The 21,637-nt window shown below is 43.8% G+C and overlaps 1 protein-coding gene across 2 annotated transcripts in view; it reads left to right on the forward strand.

The window, feature by feature from the left end:
- Positions 1-1,844: 1,844 nt before the first annotated feature.
- The window catches only part of RAB11FIP4 (RAB11 family interacting protein 4), a 130,307-nt gene continuing 110,514 nt past the window's right edge, over positions 1,845-21,637 (forward strand). Inside the window, exon 1 of one of the 2 annotated variants that reach the window (XM_040581902.1) lies at positions 1,845-2,132. In XM_040581902.1, coding sequence (XP_040437836.1) covers positions 1,989-2,132 — 144 coding nt within the window. In that variant the 5' untranslated portion in view covers positions 1,845-1,988. The remainder of the gene's footprint in view (positions 2,133-21,637) is intronic. The other variant, XM_040581903.1, reaches the window with a different exon arrangement.

Genomic DNA, 21,637 nt, shown 5'->3' on the forward strand with positions numbered 1-21,637 from the left:
AGCTTTGAAGAGGCTGAATTCCACTTTAGAGCAGTTAGACTAACAGCAGCTGATTCCACACGTGTGCTTTCCACAGCTCTGAGGGGTATCAGCTCACAGATTTTTGAATACTTTGAGTAGGTGCCCCTGATGGGTGTGCTGAGCTCGGTCCCCACGTAACATGAAGATGAGTTGACGGGTGCTGAGATAACAGCTAAATGTCCCCATGTCCTAAGAATCCTGCTCTAACTAGGTAACTTCAGAGAAGTTTGCTGATCAAATATTTTGCTACCCTTTTCTTTTTCAGATTTCCTCACATTTCTTCATAAATTCTTTGCTTCCCAAGGCTCGTATGTGATCTCCACACTTTGGTATTTTTCCAGTCTGGAAAGGCCCTTTTGTACATCAGTGAGGCAAAAGGAGAACTCCTCCATATTTGTTGTAAAACTAAAGGAAGTTCAAGGGGGCAGAAGCTCTGGGACCAGCTCCTTACCTCTGTGTCGGAGCGCTGATATGTGGGGAGCTGTATTGCTAGTGCAGTGTGTGCTGTCACTCTGTTGTTGATTGACAGCTGACTTACAACCTACAGGGCTGTCAAGTCAGCTTCTTCCCAAACCCTGAATTTGCACATAAGAGACATGTGCTCAGAGAAACAAAACTTCCTGAGGAGAGCACCCCTATTGGTTCCGAGAAAAGAGATTAATTTGACTAGCTTGCTGTAATCACGGGATTTTCAGGTTGCTAAGGGCCATGTGGACCTCTCTTACTGCAAGAAGCAAATGAATGGATACTGTCTCAGTTCAAAACCTGCTGCACTTCCATGGTCATTTAAGATGGACAGCTATATCAATCACCTGCAGAACACCACTCGGTGATGGACGGTCACCTGTGCTCAGCAGCCACAGTGGGCACGTGCTGGCAGAGGCAGTAAGTACCTGACCCTGACTTGGCCAGTGCTCCTTCCTCCCCAGGGTGTTGTCCCAGCATTCCCGATCTGAGGCACAATGCAGGAACGAGAACCATTCCTGGTCTTCCCTCTGGCAGCTCCTGGCTATGGGCTTCAAAAGCAGTCCAAAAGACTGAAAAAGGGGGACAGAGCAGAGATCAAATTAAAACCCAGCTATGGAGCACAGCAGTTGCAGAAGGCTTTAATGCGGAATCCTGCACAGGCAGGGACATCCCTTGGTTATCAGCTGTGTCTCATTAAAGCCCGGGTGAGCAGTGCCTGTTCTGAGCCAGCCCCGGCCACAGGGGTGCCTCTGCCTGCTCACTTGAGCTCAGCGAAGCAGGTGAAGCTCTGCTTGTCCTCCTTTTCCTTAATTGCCCCTTAACTCTTCACGCTCTGTTTTTCTCCCGCTAGCCTGGACCTTTTCACACCAGGATCAATGGCTTTTTCAGGGAAATTTATAATGTGACTGGTGTTTTATCTGAGGTGGTGGGGAGGAGGACTGAGGAGCGGGGCAGCGAAGGGACCGCGAACGGCTCCGTCACAGCCAGGGAAGGAACCCAGGGGTGCCAGGCCCGCTGTCCCTGGTGTCTTCATCCTGCCTCCCTCGCTGCCCCTTCCCCATTCCCTCCCTGGGGCGATTCTGCATCCCAGGGGAACTCCGCATCGGTGCTGCCCCCAAACCGTCGCTCCTGCCCCCCCGCAGGGTGGCCGCTCTCGCACCTCGCCCCGCCGGGCTGCGCGGCCGCTTCCCGCCGCCTCCCGCCCGGCCCCGGCGGCGCCTCTCCCCTCGCGGCGGCGCCCCCTGGCGGCGGCCCCGCCCCTGCCGAGCACGGATCCCACCACCCCTCCCTCTCCCTCCCCATCCTCCAGCTCTGCCCTATTGTTCTCCCTTCCCTCGCTCCCTCCCTCCGCCCGCGGCTCGCGTCCTCCCTCCGCTCTCCTCCATCCCTCCCTCCTTCTCGCCGTCCCTCCCGCTCCCCAGAGCTGATGTCACGCACCCGCTGAAGGCGCGGGTGATCATGGCTGCTGCGGCCGCGGCCGTGCCGCCGGCCTCCAGCTAATGCCCGCGATGGAGCCGGCGAGCCTGCTGCGATTCCTGCGGAAGCTCAAGGAGGTTTTCGACGTGTGCGACGAGGATGCGGACGGCTTCATCCGGGTGGAGCACTTCGTCGCCCTGGGGCTGCAGTTCGGCCAAGGGGATGAGGTGAGTGGCCCCCCGGTCCCGCCCCTGCAGCCGCGCAACTTTCACCTGCTGCGCCCGCCCCGCGGCCCGCGGCCCCGGCTCTGCCTGGCCAGGCCCCGCCGGGACCACCCGGGGTGCCCCGTCACCCACCTTCCCTCATGGCGGCCCGGATTCCCCCCGTCCCTTTGGGACCCACCCGCCTCCGCCCCTCGGAGCGGCCCAGACCCTCTCCTGGCAGGGAGGCTCGGACCCCCCCCCGCCCCTCAGGGGGTCCCAGAGCTGTCCCCATGGCGGCCTGGAGCCGCTTTCCCTCAGGGCCACCCAGCCGTCCTCCCCCTTTCCCGCAGTCCTCCCTGAAGACGGCCCAGAGCCCTCCTTCCCTCAGGGGGGCCCGGAGCCTCCCCCGTCCCTCAGGGCGGCCCAGACCCCCGGGCTGACCTGGCTCCCGGTCCCCTGGGGTGGAGGGGCCGATCCCGCTCCCCCGGGCCGTCCAGGTGCCAGGGGTGCTCGGGGGTCTCGGTGCCTTTCGGGGAGGTGTATTTATTCTGGTGACAGCATGGGCAGCATGGGTTTTCTCCGCCCTGGCTGGACTGCGTCCTTACTGGGGTCCCAGGCTTGGTGGGGTCCTGGGAGCAAAGCCCCGGGCTGAGGGAGCCGCAGCGGGGGCTGCCCGGCCTGCCCGCCAGCTGGTGGAGTACAGCAGCGAGGGAAGCACCAGCCCAGGTGAACCCTGAAACCTCCAGGTGATGGGCTGGAAGTGAGGACTCCATCCAGCCCTTCAGTGACACAGCGTAAATCTGGAGTCGCGCCACTGGTCTCAGTGGAGCCGTTGCGTCAGTGGGACCACTGTAGAGCCGTGACATCAGTGTAAATGAGAGCAGGATTCAGGCCAGTGTCTATGAGGGTAGTAGCATGCATTGGGTTTGAAACAGTTCCCTTAAGTGATTGAATCGGAGGCTGCAGCTCCAAGAAGATTAACCAGCAAGAAATGCTTGCTTTTCCTAGGAGAACTCCCAGGATATTGCACTTAACTGTTCAATGCTTCACAATATGTCCCAGCTGTTTTGGGTGCTGGGCAGGTGGAGGGGCATTGGGACTAAGACAGGATTCAGAAAACCAGTATCAGCTGACCTTTTAAAGTACAATAAAACAAATTAATGTGAGGAGCTGATAAAGTGGTAGTTTATAAAGGGTTGCCAAAAAAGGCAGCAAAACCAGAGTGAATTCACAGTAATTGTTGGAGCAAATTACTTATTTTTGGCCTACTGCTGGTAATGAAACACAGCTTGTGAATGAAAGCAGAAGACCAGGAGACAGAAGGCTTATTGCTTGCAGATAGGCACAGGTCTGTTAAACATTTTCTTAATGAGATGATGGAGTTACTTTTTTTAACAAGAAAAATGAGGAGGAGAAATGAGTAACAGTAGATAGCTTTAATGACTTCTGATTTTATTTGTCTCCTGGTTAAGTTTTGTAATTCTATATAAACTAGCAGAAGTATTTTTAAATCCTTACTGCCAGATACACGGCATCAGAATTGCTTTTTGCACTGCTGCATTTATTCAGAGGCAGATCAGTGGCTGTCTCTTGCAGCACTGAGGAAGACTGGTGAAATTCTACTGCCTGTTTTGCAGCAGGATGACATTGATGAGTGTAACAGTCCTCCTTCTGTCTTAGAAATCTCTTAAGGTTGGGAGAGGGGAGCAGGTTCTGTAAGATGCAAAGGAGGGTTCAGGTGGTGATCTCATAAGCTTAGAGTGAATTGGAGCGTATTAGTTGGAAAATAATGCGATGGAAAGAAAGAGAAAACTGGAAATCTCAACAATGACGGCAGTAGAAAAAGTGCCACTCATCGGTGGTAGTAGCCAGGTTTCAGGATGTGATGGCTTACTGGGCAGGCACAGGAGAGATTACCAGTGATGAGAAATGCATCCTTTGTATTTTGCTCAGTTGTAACTGGTAGTGTTCAATAAGATGTTTTCAAAACTGTGACAGAGAAGTCTTATCTATATATCTATCAGGGTTATAATAAACTTGTTCTGGTTTGCTTCCCTGTGTGTATTGTAGTCATTGGCTAGCAGTTCCTTGACTTCAAAGGAGCATATGTCAACTCATTAAATGGGATTTGTAAATCACCAAAAGAGGCTTGCTAGGGAAATACAGAATCAGTTTTCCAAGTGCAGATTTACTGTAGAACAACCACTGTAGGTGAGCTAGTTTGGGTTTAAGTCATGTTAAAAATGAACTTTATGTGTGATGAATCAGTTGATGTTTGGAGACGGTGAGAATCTATTCTCTCACATAGCATGGTGCTTTCAACCTTGCATCTGCAGGAACCTAATAAGCTCTGTGCAGGAACGCATCTCATGAAATTAAAGTGAGGAGACACTACTAGAGAGGAGTTCCCTTTAGCACACTAGAACATACTTACTGTCATTGAAAATTAAGTATAATTTGAACATGCTATACTTCTTGAAACTTATCCACGTCAGCTCCCTTTACATTCAAAAGAAATCTTTCCACTGGCATTGGTGAAAGATTGCTTTGCCCTCCTGTGTAAGTTATATGCTCCCTCTGTTTATGTAATTCATCTGGCCACAGGAAGGATCCTATTTTGTAGCATTGTGGCCTGAATAATTCTGACTCTTACCAACAGTAGCCCTGGGTCATGTTTATGAAATGATAATACCTGATACGTGCAGCTTTCCACCTCTTCTGTACCTCCTTGGGGCCACTGCCATCCAGAGTTTGGAGTCTGTAAATTCTTGTGTCTGGCATTTAGCTTTTTCTAGTTTTTCTGTGCATTTCCTTTTTCTTTCTTCTTTGTGTGTGGTGTGTGTAGTCACCATGCTGAAATTTATCATTCCTGAAGGATAACAACTGTCTGAAAACTGCCCCAAGGCAAAATGTTGCAGCAAGGCAGCAGCTTTCTGTTCAAACAAAGCAGTCCTTACCTGCACAGTGAAATAAACTTTAACATTTTGGATAAAATTTTTCACTGTTTTACTTTTAGTGGACTTTTGAGGGCTCTGCTTTTAGTAGCCCGATGCTATTCTTCTTTAAGACTGCACCATCACTACTGTAACTCATTCCGTTCTGCCTTTCCCATGCACACTGAAATCCTCTTCTTGCCATGTAGTCATGGAGAGTCCACTGCAGCAGAACACCGAGTGCCTGAGCGCAGCTGTTTAGGTAAGGTGTTTTGGCTGCGGAAGCACTTCTAGCAAGTTTGCTTGCGAACCTTTGCTTTGCCCTACCAGGCATGTGGTTCAACTAGAGGAAGAAATGACTTGGCCATGTTATTTTGGCAAGCCAGGAGCAGAATCGTGTCTCTCAATTCCTGCTGTGTTGCCTGAATTAATAGCAGACCAGGCTAGCTGTTGAGCACTGCTTGCCTGTGCTTTTAAGCACTTTGGCATTTTGGCCTCTGTTTATCCCGTCTTGATTGAGGGCATTTAACGGAGTTGTCTAAACTAATCTTCCTCCATGGTCATTGATGAGCAATTGAATGTTTGGAGGGTGTAGCAGGACCCAGGGATGAAATAAAGCCTTAGATGTGCTTCTTTGTCTCCACTGACAACAGAAACGCCTAGCTGAGACTTTTGGTTCAGTGCTTAAAAACAGCAGGCTTGGGCCTTGCTTTCCTGTTGAATGGTCTGTTTGTCGTTTGTGGAGAAATCTGAAGAAAGATGTGAAGAGCTGTTGCCAAAGCGACTTGACTGGATGGCATGTACTCACTAGCTGAAGAAACACTTCACATAACATTGAAAAATGCCAAGAGTCACTCACCATCTGGTTCCCTTTCACTGGGAAGATAGTTGCACTAACAGCCAAGTGTCTAGGAGCATTGTGAGTGACATGTTCAGCAAGCCCCAGTTCTGGCACCAGATTGTGTGAATGTGTATTTCAGGATAGTGCCAGTTGATGTTTCATTATGCCAGATTCTATTTAAACTCTACATTCAGCTTTCAGCAACAAGTGAAACATGCTGAACATGTTGATGACTCCTTTTTGAGGTACGTAATCACCTCTTGGAGGTGTGCAAACTATACAGGTGCATAGACAGTAGTCTTTGGCACAGTGAGATTAACTTGAAGCAGTGTCCCACCTGAGAGGAAACTTGAGCAGCTAATAAAGTTGGTAGGCCAATATCAGTTATCCTTGTGAGTGGACAGTAATTCACTTGAAGTCCATCGATGGTTTACTAGCGGTAGAACAGAGGTAGCTGAAAACAAGTTCACATATTTCACATGAACAAATGAAACTTTCTGGCCAAAAGAAATGACTGAAATAGGGAGATGTTTGTTGCTAATTTTAGTCGCTTCCATTCATCCCCATTCTGGGCAGAAATTAAAGACGACAGCCTCAAGTAGGTACCTAGTAGCCTAGGTAGTAGATCGTGGCTGCTGGCTGAGTTTAATGACGCTCCTGATGGTCCATTTTGGCCTGTTCTCAGATGTCTCCCAGGGACACCTGATGGAGTCACGCTCTAAACACAGCCCTTCTACTGTAGCGACCCCATACTAGCTTGTCCTGTAAACAGCAGGAGTGTAATTTCGCTGCATGACAGCATGGAGTCTATCTGAATGGTCTGGGTGAATTTCAGGCTCCTAATTGTAGTGTTGCAGTTCAGAGTTGCACCCAGAAATTAATGGAATCACTGCAAATTTACATCAAAGTGCATGATGACAGAGGCTAATGCATACTTTCTTGATAATGTGCAGTGTGCTCTGGACTTATTACCAGCCACGAGAAAAGGAGAATTTGGCACTGAGACATTTAAATGAAAATATTAGGGTGTTACCAAGTGATACTGCCGTTCTCATAATGGAGGCAGAAGAGAGTTATGACTTCTTTCTTCTTTGCTTTTCCTGGAAATAATTACTGAAAGAAAAAATAAAATATTTGCCTAGATGTAGTGAGGATGCAATGAGCACTCCAGTGTGATGGTGTTCTCTAGGTAGCAGCAAGGCTGCCACACGTTTAGGCTCCTTAAAACTGTGTTTGCTAATGACCCAGATATTTCATATCATTTACAGTGACTTGGAAAAAATGCAGTTCTGAAATGGCATAGTGGGATACTTAGTTCATGGATTAGTCAAGGTACAGTCACTGTAGCCTTCCTAATTCAATACAAACTAGCAGCAATATGTTTAAAATAACCTTTTGGTATATCCTGAAACTAAGCATGTATTTCTAAACAGCTGACATAAAGCAAGCTTAGTACTTACTGTTAATCAAACATTTTCTGAAACACTGTTATGAAGAGAGAAGCGGTAGGTTTGCTGTGCATTCATGAGTTTAATACATTATGTAATATGTTTGTATTTCAGAGGTAAGAGCTCTGAGGGGGGTTATATGTATAGTTAAGAATTGATTGTGGCTGTTTTGCCATACAAGTCAGTGATCTGAAATAGTAAATTCTTAATGCCTGACAGAAAGGCAAACAATTTTGATAGCAATTCTTGATATTTAAATGACTGTGGTTTATAACTACTGTGTTTGCATTTACTACAGGTACAGTGATACTGTGTTGTCTTATTAAACACGAAAGTAAAGAAAAAAGTTAGCATATGGATCAAGCATAGAAGAGAGTACTGCATCTTTTGTGTACAGTATGGAAGGTACCATATGTAACTGGTGAAGTTAAAAGATTCAGTGGCCTAGCAAGACCAGATATTTATGTAAAGTCTTCTCCCTTTCCCCCTTCTCCATGCCTGATTCAATCCATGCTGTTAAGTTGTGAAATTTATATTCTTTGTCTGTTGCATGTCTGCTTGTTCTCCAGAAATTTGGTCTTGCAAATCCTAGGGAGGATTTCAGATTTCCATCACATACCGATTTTACTTCTTTAATATGAGTTAAGCTTTGAGAAGTGACTTGTACAAAATTGCTGCAAACAAGCCACTGCCATATAGTATTTGTGGGGGTGATCCCCAATACAAAATTTTTCTTGGTTTCTAAATTGCGTTGTTAACCTACAATTTAGCACAATTGACTCATGCTCAGCAGCAGTGGTTTTATAGCAACAAAGTGGAAAAAATCAATGTTTAGATAAGTAAATGTGATTGTTTTAATTCTCTGTGTAGGTGACAATATAGTTTCCTATTAATTTTATTTGATTTTAATGCTAATATTCACAAACATTTTAAAATCCCGGATTTGATTTTTGAATCAGACAGTCTGCTCAGGAGCTAGAGTTGAAGTTCTAACAGTTCTTAAAATACACAGTATTTCAGGAGACACACATGATCTCAGACCTAGATACTTGCATAGGCTTCTGAATAAATACCCATCCATGTGGTGAATGTAGTTAACTCAGTGCAGGGTGTGATTGAGTACATGAATGATAAAAGAGAGCGTCAGACACAATCACTAGTACTATAACATATGGTTTTACAACAGCAATGTGAGTGTAAACAAAGCACTGTGTAATTCATCTCGGTTCCTTTTTACTGAAGATGTAACTGAAAGGTCTTGCTTGGAGGGAATGCAAGTGTTTTCACATATTTTGTGCAGTTAAAACCAAAAATAGTAGGGCTCCTTCCTAAGCCTTGTGTCCAGTTCAGTCCTGTGGTATGTTTGGCCCCAGAGTGAGTGACAGGAGTGAACTGTGGGGTCAAAATACTGCAAGGGAGACAGGGTCAATGCACAGGGCAGAGACCTGGAAAAATTACAATATACTCTTTAGATTTTAAAGCTGCGTTGAGAATTTAGTTTGGGTATAGTGTTATGGTTTTAGGTCAAGTGAAAAGCTTAGAAATGCTAGAGACCTTTCTCTGTTAAGTTTCCTAAAATTAGAAGGAAAGGTACTGAATTGTCTGTTATGGAGTGGAGAGGCTGTTGGCTTGGTGGAAAGAGAGGTGTCAACCAAACCTACTTGTTCCTCTAGAGTGGTGGCAGTTTTAAATTTTCTACATTTTGATGCACAAGTATGTGTCTTCTCAATTGTTCCATAACATCACACGTGCACATTCATTGTCAAACTTCTCTTTTTTCCACTCTCGGTTCAGGGCTTTCCTTAGAGAACAGAGCCATTCCCTGCTGCCCCGCAGCAGCCTATGTCACACTGGCCTCCAGCAGAGAAGCCGACTCCTGGTACAGCACTCCTGCAAGCAGTCCTTGGATAGGAAGCTTGCAAGGAGTCATTTTCTATAGCAGATATTCAGCCTGTGGCAGTGTTTCGTGATGTTCCAAACTGGGGCACATTCCTGGTGTACCTGCTGCAAATTTGCTGATAAAGCATGCTTCATATTTTTCCCTGCATGTGGGTCATTCTGGACATCCTCAGTGCCTGGCTTATTGTGAAGATTTGCAATGGGACAGTGAAGACATTCTGGTGTGGTTCCATCCCTTCTGGATAAACTGACCCTTCCCAATGGGATTCAGATGGATTTTGGAACATGGGATATTCTTTTCCAATGATGCTTCTGTTGTTGTGATAAAAAATCCAAACGAATGTGCAGATACAACAGCTTTGTCCATATGTTTGCAAGTATTAATAGAGTTGAGAAACTGTCCTAAAATATTGTTGATTTCACTGTTTTTGTGGCAAGTTGCTATAAAGGTATTATACCCAATTAAACCATGTGATGTATATGTTAGATACAGTAGCTAATGGCAATACAGAAAGTGAAATGGCACAGAGATGTCAACACAGAGACCGTTTGTAATTGTTGGCACTTACCCTTTTGTCCCTGTGCAACAGTATATTCTGTCACCATAAAGTAGTACAGAATCCTCTGGTAATGGTGTGAAAGCCGCCTTTCTTGGTGGTGTTAGCTGCTGGGAACAGTAGAAAGCTGTAGGACTCTCATTAGAAAAATTTTGTTGCAGGAGTCTCTTGTGTGCTGGATTGGTGTGGTGTTGTGTCAAAATACAATAGAGACTGCTGGGAAGAGGGCTAAAGGCAGCCATGGAGGGCTCCTAGGGATGTGGGGTGCTAATGAAAGGAAAAGGGATCTAGTAAGAGAGAGATTCTGCGGTTCTTTCCAAGCATCAGTGAGAGCAGGTTTGGCATTTTGACCCAGGGAATTGGTCATTTCATTGAATTCAGCAGTGTGACCATTGTGTGGCGTAAGCGAATGTGACTGGCTAGCATTTGCAGCCAGGTAGTAAGGACTAGCTTTGTTGCTGTTTCTGTTGCTGGTTTATTCTGTGGTTTTGATGTTCGTCATACAACAGACAAAGCACTAGCTTGTGGCCAGTGGTATGGAACAGACCCCCTTTGCATCCAGCCTGGAGAAGATGGGAGCCTGTAGTTACCCTGTCTAGGTGTCGTGGCTGCTTTCATTCCCATTTTAAGAACATTGTGCTCTTGAGTGCCCTGGTTGAATTGCTGTGTTGGTTGGCCGGCATGGCAGCTGTTGTGTTCAGCGGTGCATCTGGGCATGTAATGTGGCCATGAGCTAGCCGACAGCCTTGTCAAGCTGGGATGGCCTCGTGTTGGCTGCTGGGCCAGCCTATTTGAACTGGGAGGGTCATGAGAGGAGATGTGTTGGAATGGGAGCAAAGCCATCTTGTATCGCATAAAAGTGTATTTCATGGGAGCGTAATTTTTACACAGTACTATTTCAGGCTTTATGCAGCCTCCGTAACAACTGCTGTATAACCTTGTGCTTTCCTCTGGATCCATGCACCACCACATCCAGTTGTGCCTGGGCAAAGAGTGTTAATTTGTTAGACTGGATCTGTCCACAGGAGAGCTGCGCTCAGTGAGTGGAGGGACAGACCCGAGCAGCAACTTCAAGGTAGGACCTTCAACATCAGAGGCAGGTTGCAGTGCTGTACAGAGTGAGGGCATTGATTTGAGGATTTAGTCTGAGGCATGTGTGTAGTAACAACTGGATCCTGAACTTAAACTATTCTTCAGGTATGCATGCAGCAACTTTAGGTAAATACAGATGTTGTCATGCTGCAGTAAATTGACATTTGTTAGCAGAGCCAGCAGATTGGATAGCTTTGTAGAACAGAAGGGAAAGTGTTTTGCATTTGTTGTTAAAGGGGAATCTCAGGGAAAAACAGTGCCAAAGAACTACTACACTGGCCCATTGACTTTTTTTGAGGAACCTAATGCTGCTGGGAGGGCTAAAGATAACACCTTGATGAGAGTGCTCTGAAGCTGTGTGTTTGCTTTGGTCTAACAAGAACTGGAATGTTGAATAATGTTTCTGCTTTTCTGAGTGGGTGTCTTTAGGGTTTTTTTTCCATCAGGTAATTCTTTTTCATGATGAAAAAAACAATGCAGGCAAAGCTGTTCCAAATCAGGAGTATCCTAACTCTGCCACAGGCATACTCTATAGAGGTTGGCAACTCGCTTCAAACCTGTGTGTTCCCTCCTGTTGTCAGACAGATCTGACAACAGACATATGTGTTGACAACATAAAATTATTATGGTAGGATGTATACAATTAATTATGCATTTATTCAGTGCTGAGAAACTTAAAGTGTTGGCTCATTTGGAGCATGTCAGCATCTCAGCAATACAGAACCATCTAACAGTGTCTCAGCTGATGCTGATGTTTTCTTCCTCTCTTCTTTTGGCAAATAACATATAGACCCTGAGTCTGGTTTTTGTGTGAAGAGTGGGGGAAAAAAAATCCTAAAATTTCAGATGTTTAGCAAATTCTTTTTGCCTTAAAAAGGATGGAATGTAATTAACGTCTCCTTTTGGATTTTTTAAAAGTATGATATCTTGTTTGTATCCATTTGAAGTTAGCTTTTTATTGACAAAATTTAAATTGAAATATTTGGCAAACAACAAGTGAAAATGCTCTGAAACATAAGATTTTGCTCAACATAAAGCATTTTTTTTCTGTTTTCTTCTGAGAAACATGAAAAAATACGTTTTGATTTCAGTTACTTGGAGAGAAAGCTGAAAAATCAATTATTTAGCAAGTTATGTATTGAGTAAGTGCGGAGACTTTGTGGATGTAGGAGGAAGAGAAAATCTACTATTCAGTACATCTCTCCTCTGCCTAATTTGAGTTATGTTCAGCCTGCGGTTATCCAGAGCTGTGGGGAAAATAAAGCAACAGGTAAAGCAAAACCATTGATAATGCCAAGCTATGTAAAAGCCTAGAAGAATGTAAACTCTAGGAAAAGAACATCTGTGCATCTGTGCAGGAAGCAGGATAAAAGTGTAGTACAAGACAGCGTAGGACTTTGGCTCATTAATTGTTTATTTGGCTATTGGTTTTCATAGCTCATGATCACGGTTGCCTGATCATTCCCTGGTCTTGAGCAAATGAAGTCTGACTTAATTTACTGCAGCCAGACATTGGTGAAATTTGTGAATTTTAGCCTCCAGTGTAAAGAGTGAATTGTATGTTTCATTCCTCAGTTTTCTTTGGGATTGTTTGAAAATAAGGAATTGAGGAGTGTTTTGGGATATATCTTCAAAGGAGCTTTGATAATGTCAGTTTTGCTTTCTTACTAAGCAATTACAAGGCATGGAAGTTTCCACAGAGGAAAACTGCATCTTTCCTTCTCCCCTGGGAATTGTGTGCCCCTTACCTAATGCAAGCTCTTTTCACAGTTAAACGCATTTACTGGAAAGTGCTGTGATATTTGCTCCCAATCAGACAGTCCAATGTGTCTTGTTTAGAGAATGAAACTGGTTTCAACAGTCTGCTGTTGACAATTATCATTTGGGAAAGTCTAAATTTGTAGGTGAATACATCTGTATGCCAGGGCTGCTTTGGTGGTGACAGATTGCTCTCTCTGTTAATAATCTACCACCTCACAACTGTCCTAGTAGTCACCTCGCTGGACGACTCTCCTGGTAATGTAGAGGATTTCTGGATATCTATCAGCCAGATTGGAAGCTTTGGCTCTAATCAAGCTCATGATGTCTTTCCAATGGATGAAAAGATAATTTGCTATGTACAGTGAGTTTGGCATAGGTCAAGTTACTGTCCTGGTGCAAATGCTGGCAGATGCAAATAATTTGTTTCTTGATTTCGGTAGTCACCCAGGTAACCTCAGGAAAAGGTAAAAAATTCACAAACTACTTTCATTTTGCCAGAACTACAAGGCACATACTGCTTTTTCTTTGTACATTGGCCATGTGATTTCTCTTACTGTGTTTTTCTTTTAAACCTGGTATAACTATTGTGAACTACATTTTTTTCCCCCCCAGCAATAGTTTTCTTTCCTCCATGGCATTCTAAATACATTTTCAGAAACTTGACAATCCTGCTGTGTGGAAGCATCCTCTTGGTACTTCTGATTTATTCTTGGTGTGAATGAACCATGCTGCTCCCTGAGCAGGTGCAGCAGCTGGTAGAGGTTGGTGATCTTCTGTATCAGCTCTTCTTTTAGGGTGGGCACTGAATATTGCGCACATTGGCACATGCTGGGCCAAATTACTGCTCTCGGTCTGGTGCCTGGGGCCACAGAACAGGAGGAGGAGGAGGGCACCATGCAGCAGGGATATTTAATGGGTGAGAATCAATGATGCCTCAAGGGAATGCATAATGAACGGACTGTAATCACCACTGTTATTCCACAGCATCACAGCTCTGTCTGGGTGCTGTGTTTTGGTGGAGACTATTTGAAGTAATGCATGATGTTCTGGCCCCGCTGTGTTACTCTCCCAGTGTATTCCTTCCTTCTTCCGGGTCAGCTTCAGTTTTGGACTTGTCACTGCTTGTGCTTTTTGGTGGGTGTCTCCCGTTTAACTGGTGGTGTTCAGTTAGCTCTAGCAATGTTACAGCATATCAGCACCTGTTTGGAAGGGAATGGAGCTTTGGAGGAGTTGGTCTAAGTGGTAATAAGCACAAGTGATTTACACAACATTTCAGGTGAAAAGCTTGCTTGATTGAGTTGGTGGAATAATGTGGCTATAAATCACCTTTGGGTTTATTGCAGTTGGCTGCTGCAGCAGTTCTTTAGCAATATGTTCTGTTCAATGGCACTTCTCCTAATTCAGTGCTTGCCATTGCTTGCGTTTTGTAGATGTTGCACTGTTCTGTAGCACTAATTCCCTGGATTTACAGTACAGGATGAAGAGAGTAGGAGTGTAGACTCTCCTCTCATAGCAAGAAATTGCTAGTGTCTCTATTTTGTGGAAGAAGTGTGAAGAGACACATTTCAAATACCTTTTTAACAGGGGGAAGAGTTGCCATGGATTTGTGAAACACTGGGTCTGATTTTGCGCCCGTCCACATCGCGCCCCCCCTTCACTTTGTTCTGTGATGAGATATGAGCATCAGGTTCATCTTCCAGACTCCTGTATGGCACAGAATGGCTGAAGGGACTCTTGGATTCACTGTGGTTGGCTTCATCAGAGATGGTCCTGAGCCAATGACACCAAGCTGAGCATCCTCTGGAGTGCCTGCAGAGGCAAAGGTGCAGAACTGGCCTTTTATTCTGAGGATTTGGTATGAAGAAGTGAGACACCAGAAGGGCGTTCCTGGTGTGCTTTGAAGGTGCCTGTGTGATCTGACCTCATTGAGCTGGTACCTTTCTTTCCCTTCTCACACTGTGTAATTAACTACTTTAAAATTCACAGTGTTTTAGGAGCTTGTGTCATTCACTGACTAGCAAGTATGCCCATCACAGAAGGCATTTCTCCAATTAACTGAATACCGTTATTTCTCTTTTTTCGATATTTTCTCTCCCATGTTTGCTACTGATAGGAACTTACCCATTTTACAATCAGTGTGTTAGTCATTATTCCTGCTTAATTTTGGTGAACCTGCTGTCAATAATGCTGATTTGTACCACCAGCAACACAAACCTGTGGTTTCTCAGTGATCTGGGCAGAAGGATCCCAGTGGGAAGGGGAAAGAAGGATGTTCTCAAACAGATAGATTGCAAACAGATGGACAGCAGTGAATGAATACAAAGGAAATACAGGTGAAATGTATGAGGCTGTAAAACAGGGTATCAGTGTTTACACTATTTAAGTATGTTTGTGTGTGTATGTCTTAATACCCACATGCAAGAACTAATTTCTAGGAGTAAGCTGCCAGCTTGGAGTGGAAATTGATTTTAAGACACAAAATGTGTGCTCAGTGCACACTGTAATTAGATTGTGATGGCAGTTTCAGCACAGGACTGAACTTTAACCTTTCAAAAACTCATTCTTCCTACAGGAGCTCATGGGGCTATTTATGATATCAGCAATGAACTCAGGGAATGTTATAGGTTATCAGATGGGGGGGAAAGGAGAAGCTATTAAAAGATTACATTTTGATGGCATTTTAAATAACCCCCCCAAACTGCTTCTCTAATTCTGCTGAAAGTCAGTGACTCCAAAAAGCTCCAGTCATTTTTGAAAATGTGATTTTTGTTTCCCCAAGTAGAGACAGGCTTAGTGAAATTTTAATGTGGCCCTAGGAAAAAGCTTCTAGCACCCAGGAGGTGCTAGACTCAATAACGTGTTGTTCTCAACAGAGCAATTTTCCCCACTGTCAAAACTGGCTGTTGTGCTTTCTGTTATTAATGAGGGAGTTATTGTTCTCTTTAGGTGAGGTTTCCATGATATCTGCTGCTTGGCGCTTCTGAGATCTTATTAAAGAGCTGATGTGATTCCCATGAAGATTTTGTGAAGGCTCTGTTAAATGGGTCACCACATGCCAGATAACATAAGCAGCATCTGCACCACTTCTTGGGACCAGCAAGGAAGGCAGGCTTAGTACAGTGCTTTATCTGTGTGTCAGCCACTGCTTTAAAGAAACACCACACACAATTTTAAAATATTCACCTTTGTTCAACTGATATTACCAAAATTAAAAAGACCTTTTTTTTTTTTTAAATTGGTCTGTGCGGGATTAATAGATTTAGGTCACAGGCTGTAAGTGAATGTGACTCAGCTGTGTGAATAAACCAGTTCACTTTATTGTGGGATGAATTTACACTTTCAAAGCTTTTAATAAGTAATGAATATTCAGGGTCTGCCACATGGTAGGAGATCTAAAACAAAGGCTTAAGATTCCTACAGCCTTGGCTCTCACTTAGCAAGTGTCGATACAAAAAAGAGTGTCTTGGAGTGGTAGATCCTGCTGCTCTGATCCCTGGGGTTTTTTCCCCTCTTTGCTGTTGCTAATAGGAACGCAACAGTGCTATACGCTAACTGGTGGCTCCAGAAGACAGGTTTTATCATGCTGTATTAATGCGCAGAGCATGTTGTCCTCTTAGCAGTATTTGTAGACATCAGATGGAGTTGCACATGTGTCAGAGAAGGGCATTTGAAATCTCTCATGGCTTACAGCCACTGGGAGAATCTGGGAGCAATTACTCGCCCTAGCCCTGCAGGCAGAGAGGCAGCACCAGACTCAGTTTTTCTTTTAGGATGAAATGCTCAGCAATCCTGAAACTCATTTTTCTTAAATGTCTTGTTCAGCATACCCAGAATTGCAAGTGGCTTCTGAGAAAATCAGGATTTTGTCTCCTCTTGGGTATAGTCTTCTGTATATGTGTTGGGTTATGGGCTCTTCAAGGTGAGAGGAATTTTGTTCTTAATTTGTACAGCCTGGGGTGGACTGTGCTCTAGAACTTTTGGCACAAACACTAGGCAGATAATAAACCCACATTGTTTCTGGGGAAGCTATCTCCCAGCAAATGTGTTTTTGCTTTGTTGCAAAAGAGATTATCTTTGATTCTGATTAATTGCAAGGTGGTTCATCAATCCTGAAATCTGCTCATTAACAAGAAGTATTTAGTGGAACACTTATCAACTAAACTCATGCCAAAGAAGACAGCACCCCTGTGTTCCCATGATCAGATACAAGCTTCAAGGTGGTAAAAACCTGTGTCAGTGAGAGTCATGACATTGATTTGCACAGTAGAGCTCATGCTCGTGCAGGAACCAGTCAAGAAATGCATCAGACTTTCCTGGGCTCTGCTGAGTGACTCAGCATCCTGTAATAATTCCTAATCTGTTGCTGTTTGAAATACTGTTCACAAGAGTGGTGGGGAAGGGAAATAAAGGTGCTGGTTCAAAGTTACCCAGGTTAAGAATAGCCTACAACATGGCTGTGAAGTGTTTTAAGTTTGATATTTTTGCTTGCAATAGAGATTTCTTGCCAAAGCTGTCTGTGGAATTAATTTGAAAATTGAATTCAAGGTAGCTGGATAAAAATAAAAATAAAGATTTGACAGCACTGTGAAAATCTTTAATCAAAAAAGGTCTACGCAGCACCTCAGTAGAGTTCTCCTTGATACAGCCTTGCACTGCTTTTGCTTGTGCCAAGACTTACAGCTGATGATGAAGTCAAAGAGGTGACAGGGCTGATACGGAATATGTCTGGATGAAGTGTAACATGCATTAGCCTGCCACAGCAACTTTATTACCAACACCAGGACTGCTGCTGATGGGTAACGCTTCCTAAAGTAGGGAAAAATGAGAAACACATTGTTATGAAAGTTGAGCTGATGATCCACGTGCAACTGGGAGCTTCTGATGTTTCACTGATAGCACAGTGCTGCAGTTCCAAAGTTCATGATGCTGACAAGCTTGGTAAGAAGCTCCATTACTTGTGCTGAAAATCCACCAATACAAAGAAAAAGAAAAAAAAAAAAACCAGCAAAAAAAGAAAAAAAAAAAGGTGTTAGGTTTCTAAAAGGCAGGGGAAGATCCCTTTAACAACCGCATTGTTGCAGGGAGGTCTATTACAGCCTGCACAACTGCTCCTCCTCCTCTGCATAAATATAGCCAGACACTGATGGGTAGCCTGGTATGTGTGGCAGAATTTATACCATTGATAAAGGCAATGAATGCGAGGAAAAAACATATGCTTTAGTTGTGCCAAGCACTTGGGTGTGTGCTTTGATCCCAGTGATGTTAGCAGGGTCTGGGTGTATGAAGACAAAAGCACTGATTATTTCTGTTGAACAGGAATGGAGTTGAGTAAAAGGTTCAAGTTGAATGCATATAGCAGTGATTTGTTGAACTTACACCTTATTTTTTTCCCCTTAAGAAGTCCTGTATAACTGGGGGCATCCATTTTAACAGGATTCTCTGGAAATTAATCTGAAAGCACAAGGGATGTAAACCTGACAGCTTTCTAAGTTTTTAACCATGCTATAGAATTCCACAGCAAAAGTACATTTCATTATCAGATTCTACAAGCAGAGTAGAAATCTATCATTTCCATTAACTGCTACAGGGTTTTTCCAGAAGGGAGGTTAATGTATTGTTTGATTCTGTTTTATCATCTGTAAGGAGAGCTAAGCAGTGGAAGAAGTTGCTGAAAGTAGTTGTAAAATTCTTAAGATATTTAGAGCTAGGCTAGACGCCTGTCAGGAATGCTGAGATATTATTAAATCAGTCTCCCCAAGCCATAGCATAACGTTCCTGATGAGCCAAGGGCTACCTCTTTGATAAGGGAATAAGGCTAGGAAACAGAAAATAGAGAACCAGAAACTTGTGTTGATAGACAAAGAGGATTTGAACCTGCAAAATTTTGAACCAAGTGCAAGCTTGGCTGTGTGCATGAGTAGCCCTGACTTCAACAGGACTATTTGTGTCCTGTTCCAGAAAACTGTCCTGTTAGGGACTGGGGAATAGGCACAGACACCCTGTGAGCATGCTGCATTCATCCTTTGAAGCACATGCTTTGCAGTTGTGCTGAATTGGGGCTAAGCTGCTCAGCATTCCTGCAAGGTGAGATTCTGAATAGCAGAGCAGGGCTGGGTAGGAAATCGGCTCGCTGATCAAGATGTTCCAAAGTATATCTTCAAGGCAGGTCTGAGTCAACACTTGGAGATAATGCTGTCAGGCTAAATGGTAACACAAAATATTCTGACAACCTACTTGGTCTGGAAACTCTGTTCTTTGGCAGTGATTTCTGATTAAACTGGGGGCTCTAGCTGCCAACAACCCAGTGCTAGCCGCTGTGACTCAAGCCGTTGACTCCTCTTGTTTGGCATAAAACATTCAAATATTTAAATTGAATGAATTCAAGTGAGAGACAGGAAGCATCTTTTTGTTTGGAAAATTAAACTGCACTGTAGCTTAGTAAGGGTGTCTGAGACCCACCTGAATCGCAGACAGCTGTGAGGAAGCTCACATACACATGCCACGAAATAAAATGTGTAAGAGAAGATTTTTGATACAGGTACCCTCCATCTACAGTTTGCAATTATATCTGACCTTTTAAAATAACCCAGGTGCAGAAAAGGTGCTTGAATACGTAACACCCAAGATGAACTTCATATATACTTCCTGGTTTCCTGAGAGCTCTGCTCTTTGCAGTAAAGAGCAATCAGGTTAATCAAAATAACTGAGAAAAAGGAAATTATATGCAGGAAATTCTCCACTGGCTCATCCAAGTGTACAGCTTGCTTGTGCTGCTTTTGTAGTAGTCTTGCAGACTTTAAGGGCAGAGACCTGAGACACTGAACAATCTTAGTGTGTGTGTGTGCGACTTTTAGTGAAAAGCCCATGCCAAACATGTTGCTGATTTTTTTTTCATCATGTTTTGTTTCCTCTCCTGTTTCCTATTTCTGTGTCATCTCTTCTTTTTCTTTTGCTACCTCTAGCCCTACCTTCAGGCCCTTTGCAGGATTTATATTCTCTCTGTCTTGCAGGGACAGTAGTCTTTCTGGTGACTGTTGTTGTACACCTTTCTGTCCTTAAATCTTTCCTAGCTAGTGTAGGTTTAGAACTCTTAGTGAAGTTCCCATCTTCTGTGGGAGCTGAGACCCTGGCGTTCAAAAGTATGAACAGCTTTATTTATCCAGACCTAAAAGAACACCTCCACCATCTAGACAGCATCCTCGAATTGAGACCGTACCTGCCTGTTGGATAATCTGTGCATTGGGAACAAAAGGACATAAGCAGTTCCATCAAGTTGAATTACAGTGGGAGGATTAACAATAAAACAAACAGGTTCCTATTCACTGTATGAAGGTCTGTCAACATATTTTGACTGTTTGTTGCAGTAGTCAGCACAGCAGCTTGTTATGTGAAAGTATCATATGTATCTGGCAGGAAATTGGCCAAATTACCTGTAACTCTCATGAATCTTGCTGTCTTTAAATAGCTTTTTCTTTTATGCATTTTCCCCGTCCCATCTTCTTCCTAAATCATAGGCGGGGTGTTGTCAGAAGCTAAAGCCTGAGACGTGGCATCTCATTTTCTCCTGTTATAGAAAGACTGAACATACCTTGCTGAAGTGGACATAAAGCTTCTTCTCCATGTCATTGTCTGGTCTGAGTGTTTATGAACAGAGCAGGACTGATTGACTGGAAACCAGCCTGTAATGTTAGAAAAAGATGGTGTGGTCATCTGCCACAATCTTCCCTGTTGCTCTTTATGAATATGTTGCTCATGCCAAAAAGAGCAAACCCAATTGTTATGTGGAGTGAGACCATACCCTACGCTGCGGTTCAGGGTTAGGGTCATGTTTGCTTTCCATGGAAAGACTGAGCGTATATGAATGTGGCTGAGTATCTAGTCCATCTGCACATGTAACTCAGGTGGTGAAGTTGATATGTGCCTGAGTGTTGGCTTGTTCTGCATGGGCTTGCCTCTGAATGCTGGAAATGTCTGCTAGTCTGTTGAGGTGACCAGTAGGAAATTTCCTCAGACAAATGAAAATAACAATGAAATTGCAAAGCCCTGCATTGGTTTGCACCTTTGCGGAGCTCCCTTGACTATAGGAGGGCTTTCCGTGTCCACAGAGGTTGGCCGGATCTAAGCCTAGCTTACTTGCTACAAGTACCTTGAAGAGGAGGGGAAGAGGATCGGCCATGTCTTTAGAAGAGCATCCTTTACCAAGGGCCATGGTGGTTTGAACCGAGTTAAAAATAGATGCAAAGAAAATTAACATGCCTCAGAATCACTGCAATAGAGCAGAATAGAGTAAGATACCTTTCCTGATGTCTGTTCAGTATGCTTAAAATTGACTTGGATTTTAAAATTATGGGACAGACTCGGCAAACAATCAGTCCTGACACTTTCAAATCAGCTGAAGGGCACTTAGAAATGCTAATGGATGAGTTGTAGTGAACATAGAAGGGAGAAGAATGGAAATACTGTCTCAAAGGGTATCAGCAGATTTCTCTGCAGTACTAAATGCAAAAGCTAATGACCAGTGGCTGAACACACATGTGACCACTGCATTTATTGTAGATGTCCTTCTGCAGTGTTCACTTTTTCTTATTCATGACAACTGTGATTTGCAACCTCTACCAACTGCTTAAATGCAGATCTTGTTCCTGCTTTAATTTCTTGCTCGGGAAGAATAAGAACTTATTATATATAATAATAATATTATTTATTATTATTATTAGCTCAAGCCTGTATCTTTACAGAAAGAATAGATGTGTCTGTGACAGTGAAGGAAGCTACAGTTCTGATTCTATGCAAGATTCACAATTTTGCCTGGACTCAGCCAAACTTGGACCAAAATGCCTGTGAGCTCTGCATTAAAACTTTTAAATGCAAACCGAGCACTTGTTTAAATTTTTTCAGTGTCTTTGTCCTTGTGGTAAGATTTCACTGATCTTTTCAAACAAAAGTAAAGATGTTTCATCTTAGACTGACTGTCTTTGGTCTTTACTGCAGAAAATCC

This window comes from Falco naumanni, chromosome 1, assembly GCF_017639655.2.
Source record: "Falco naumanni isolate bFalNau1 chromosome 1, bFalNau1.pat, whole genome shotgun sequence".
Classification (NCBI taxonomy): domain Eukaryota; kingdom Metazoa; phylum Chordata; class Aves; order Falconiformes; family Falconidae; genus Falco; species Falco naumanni.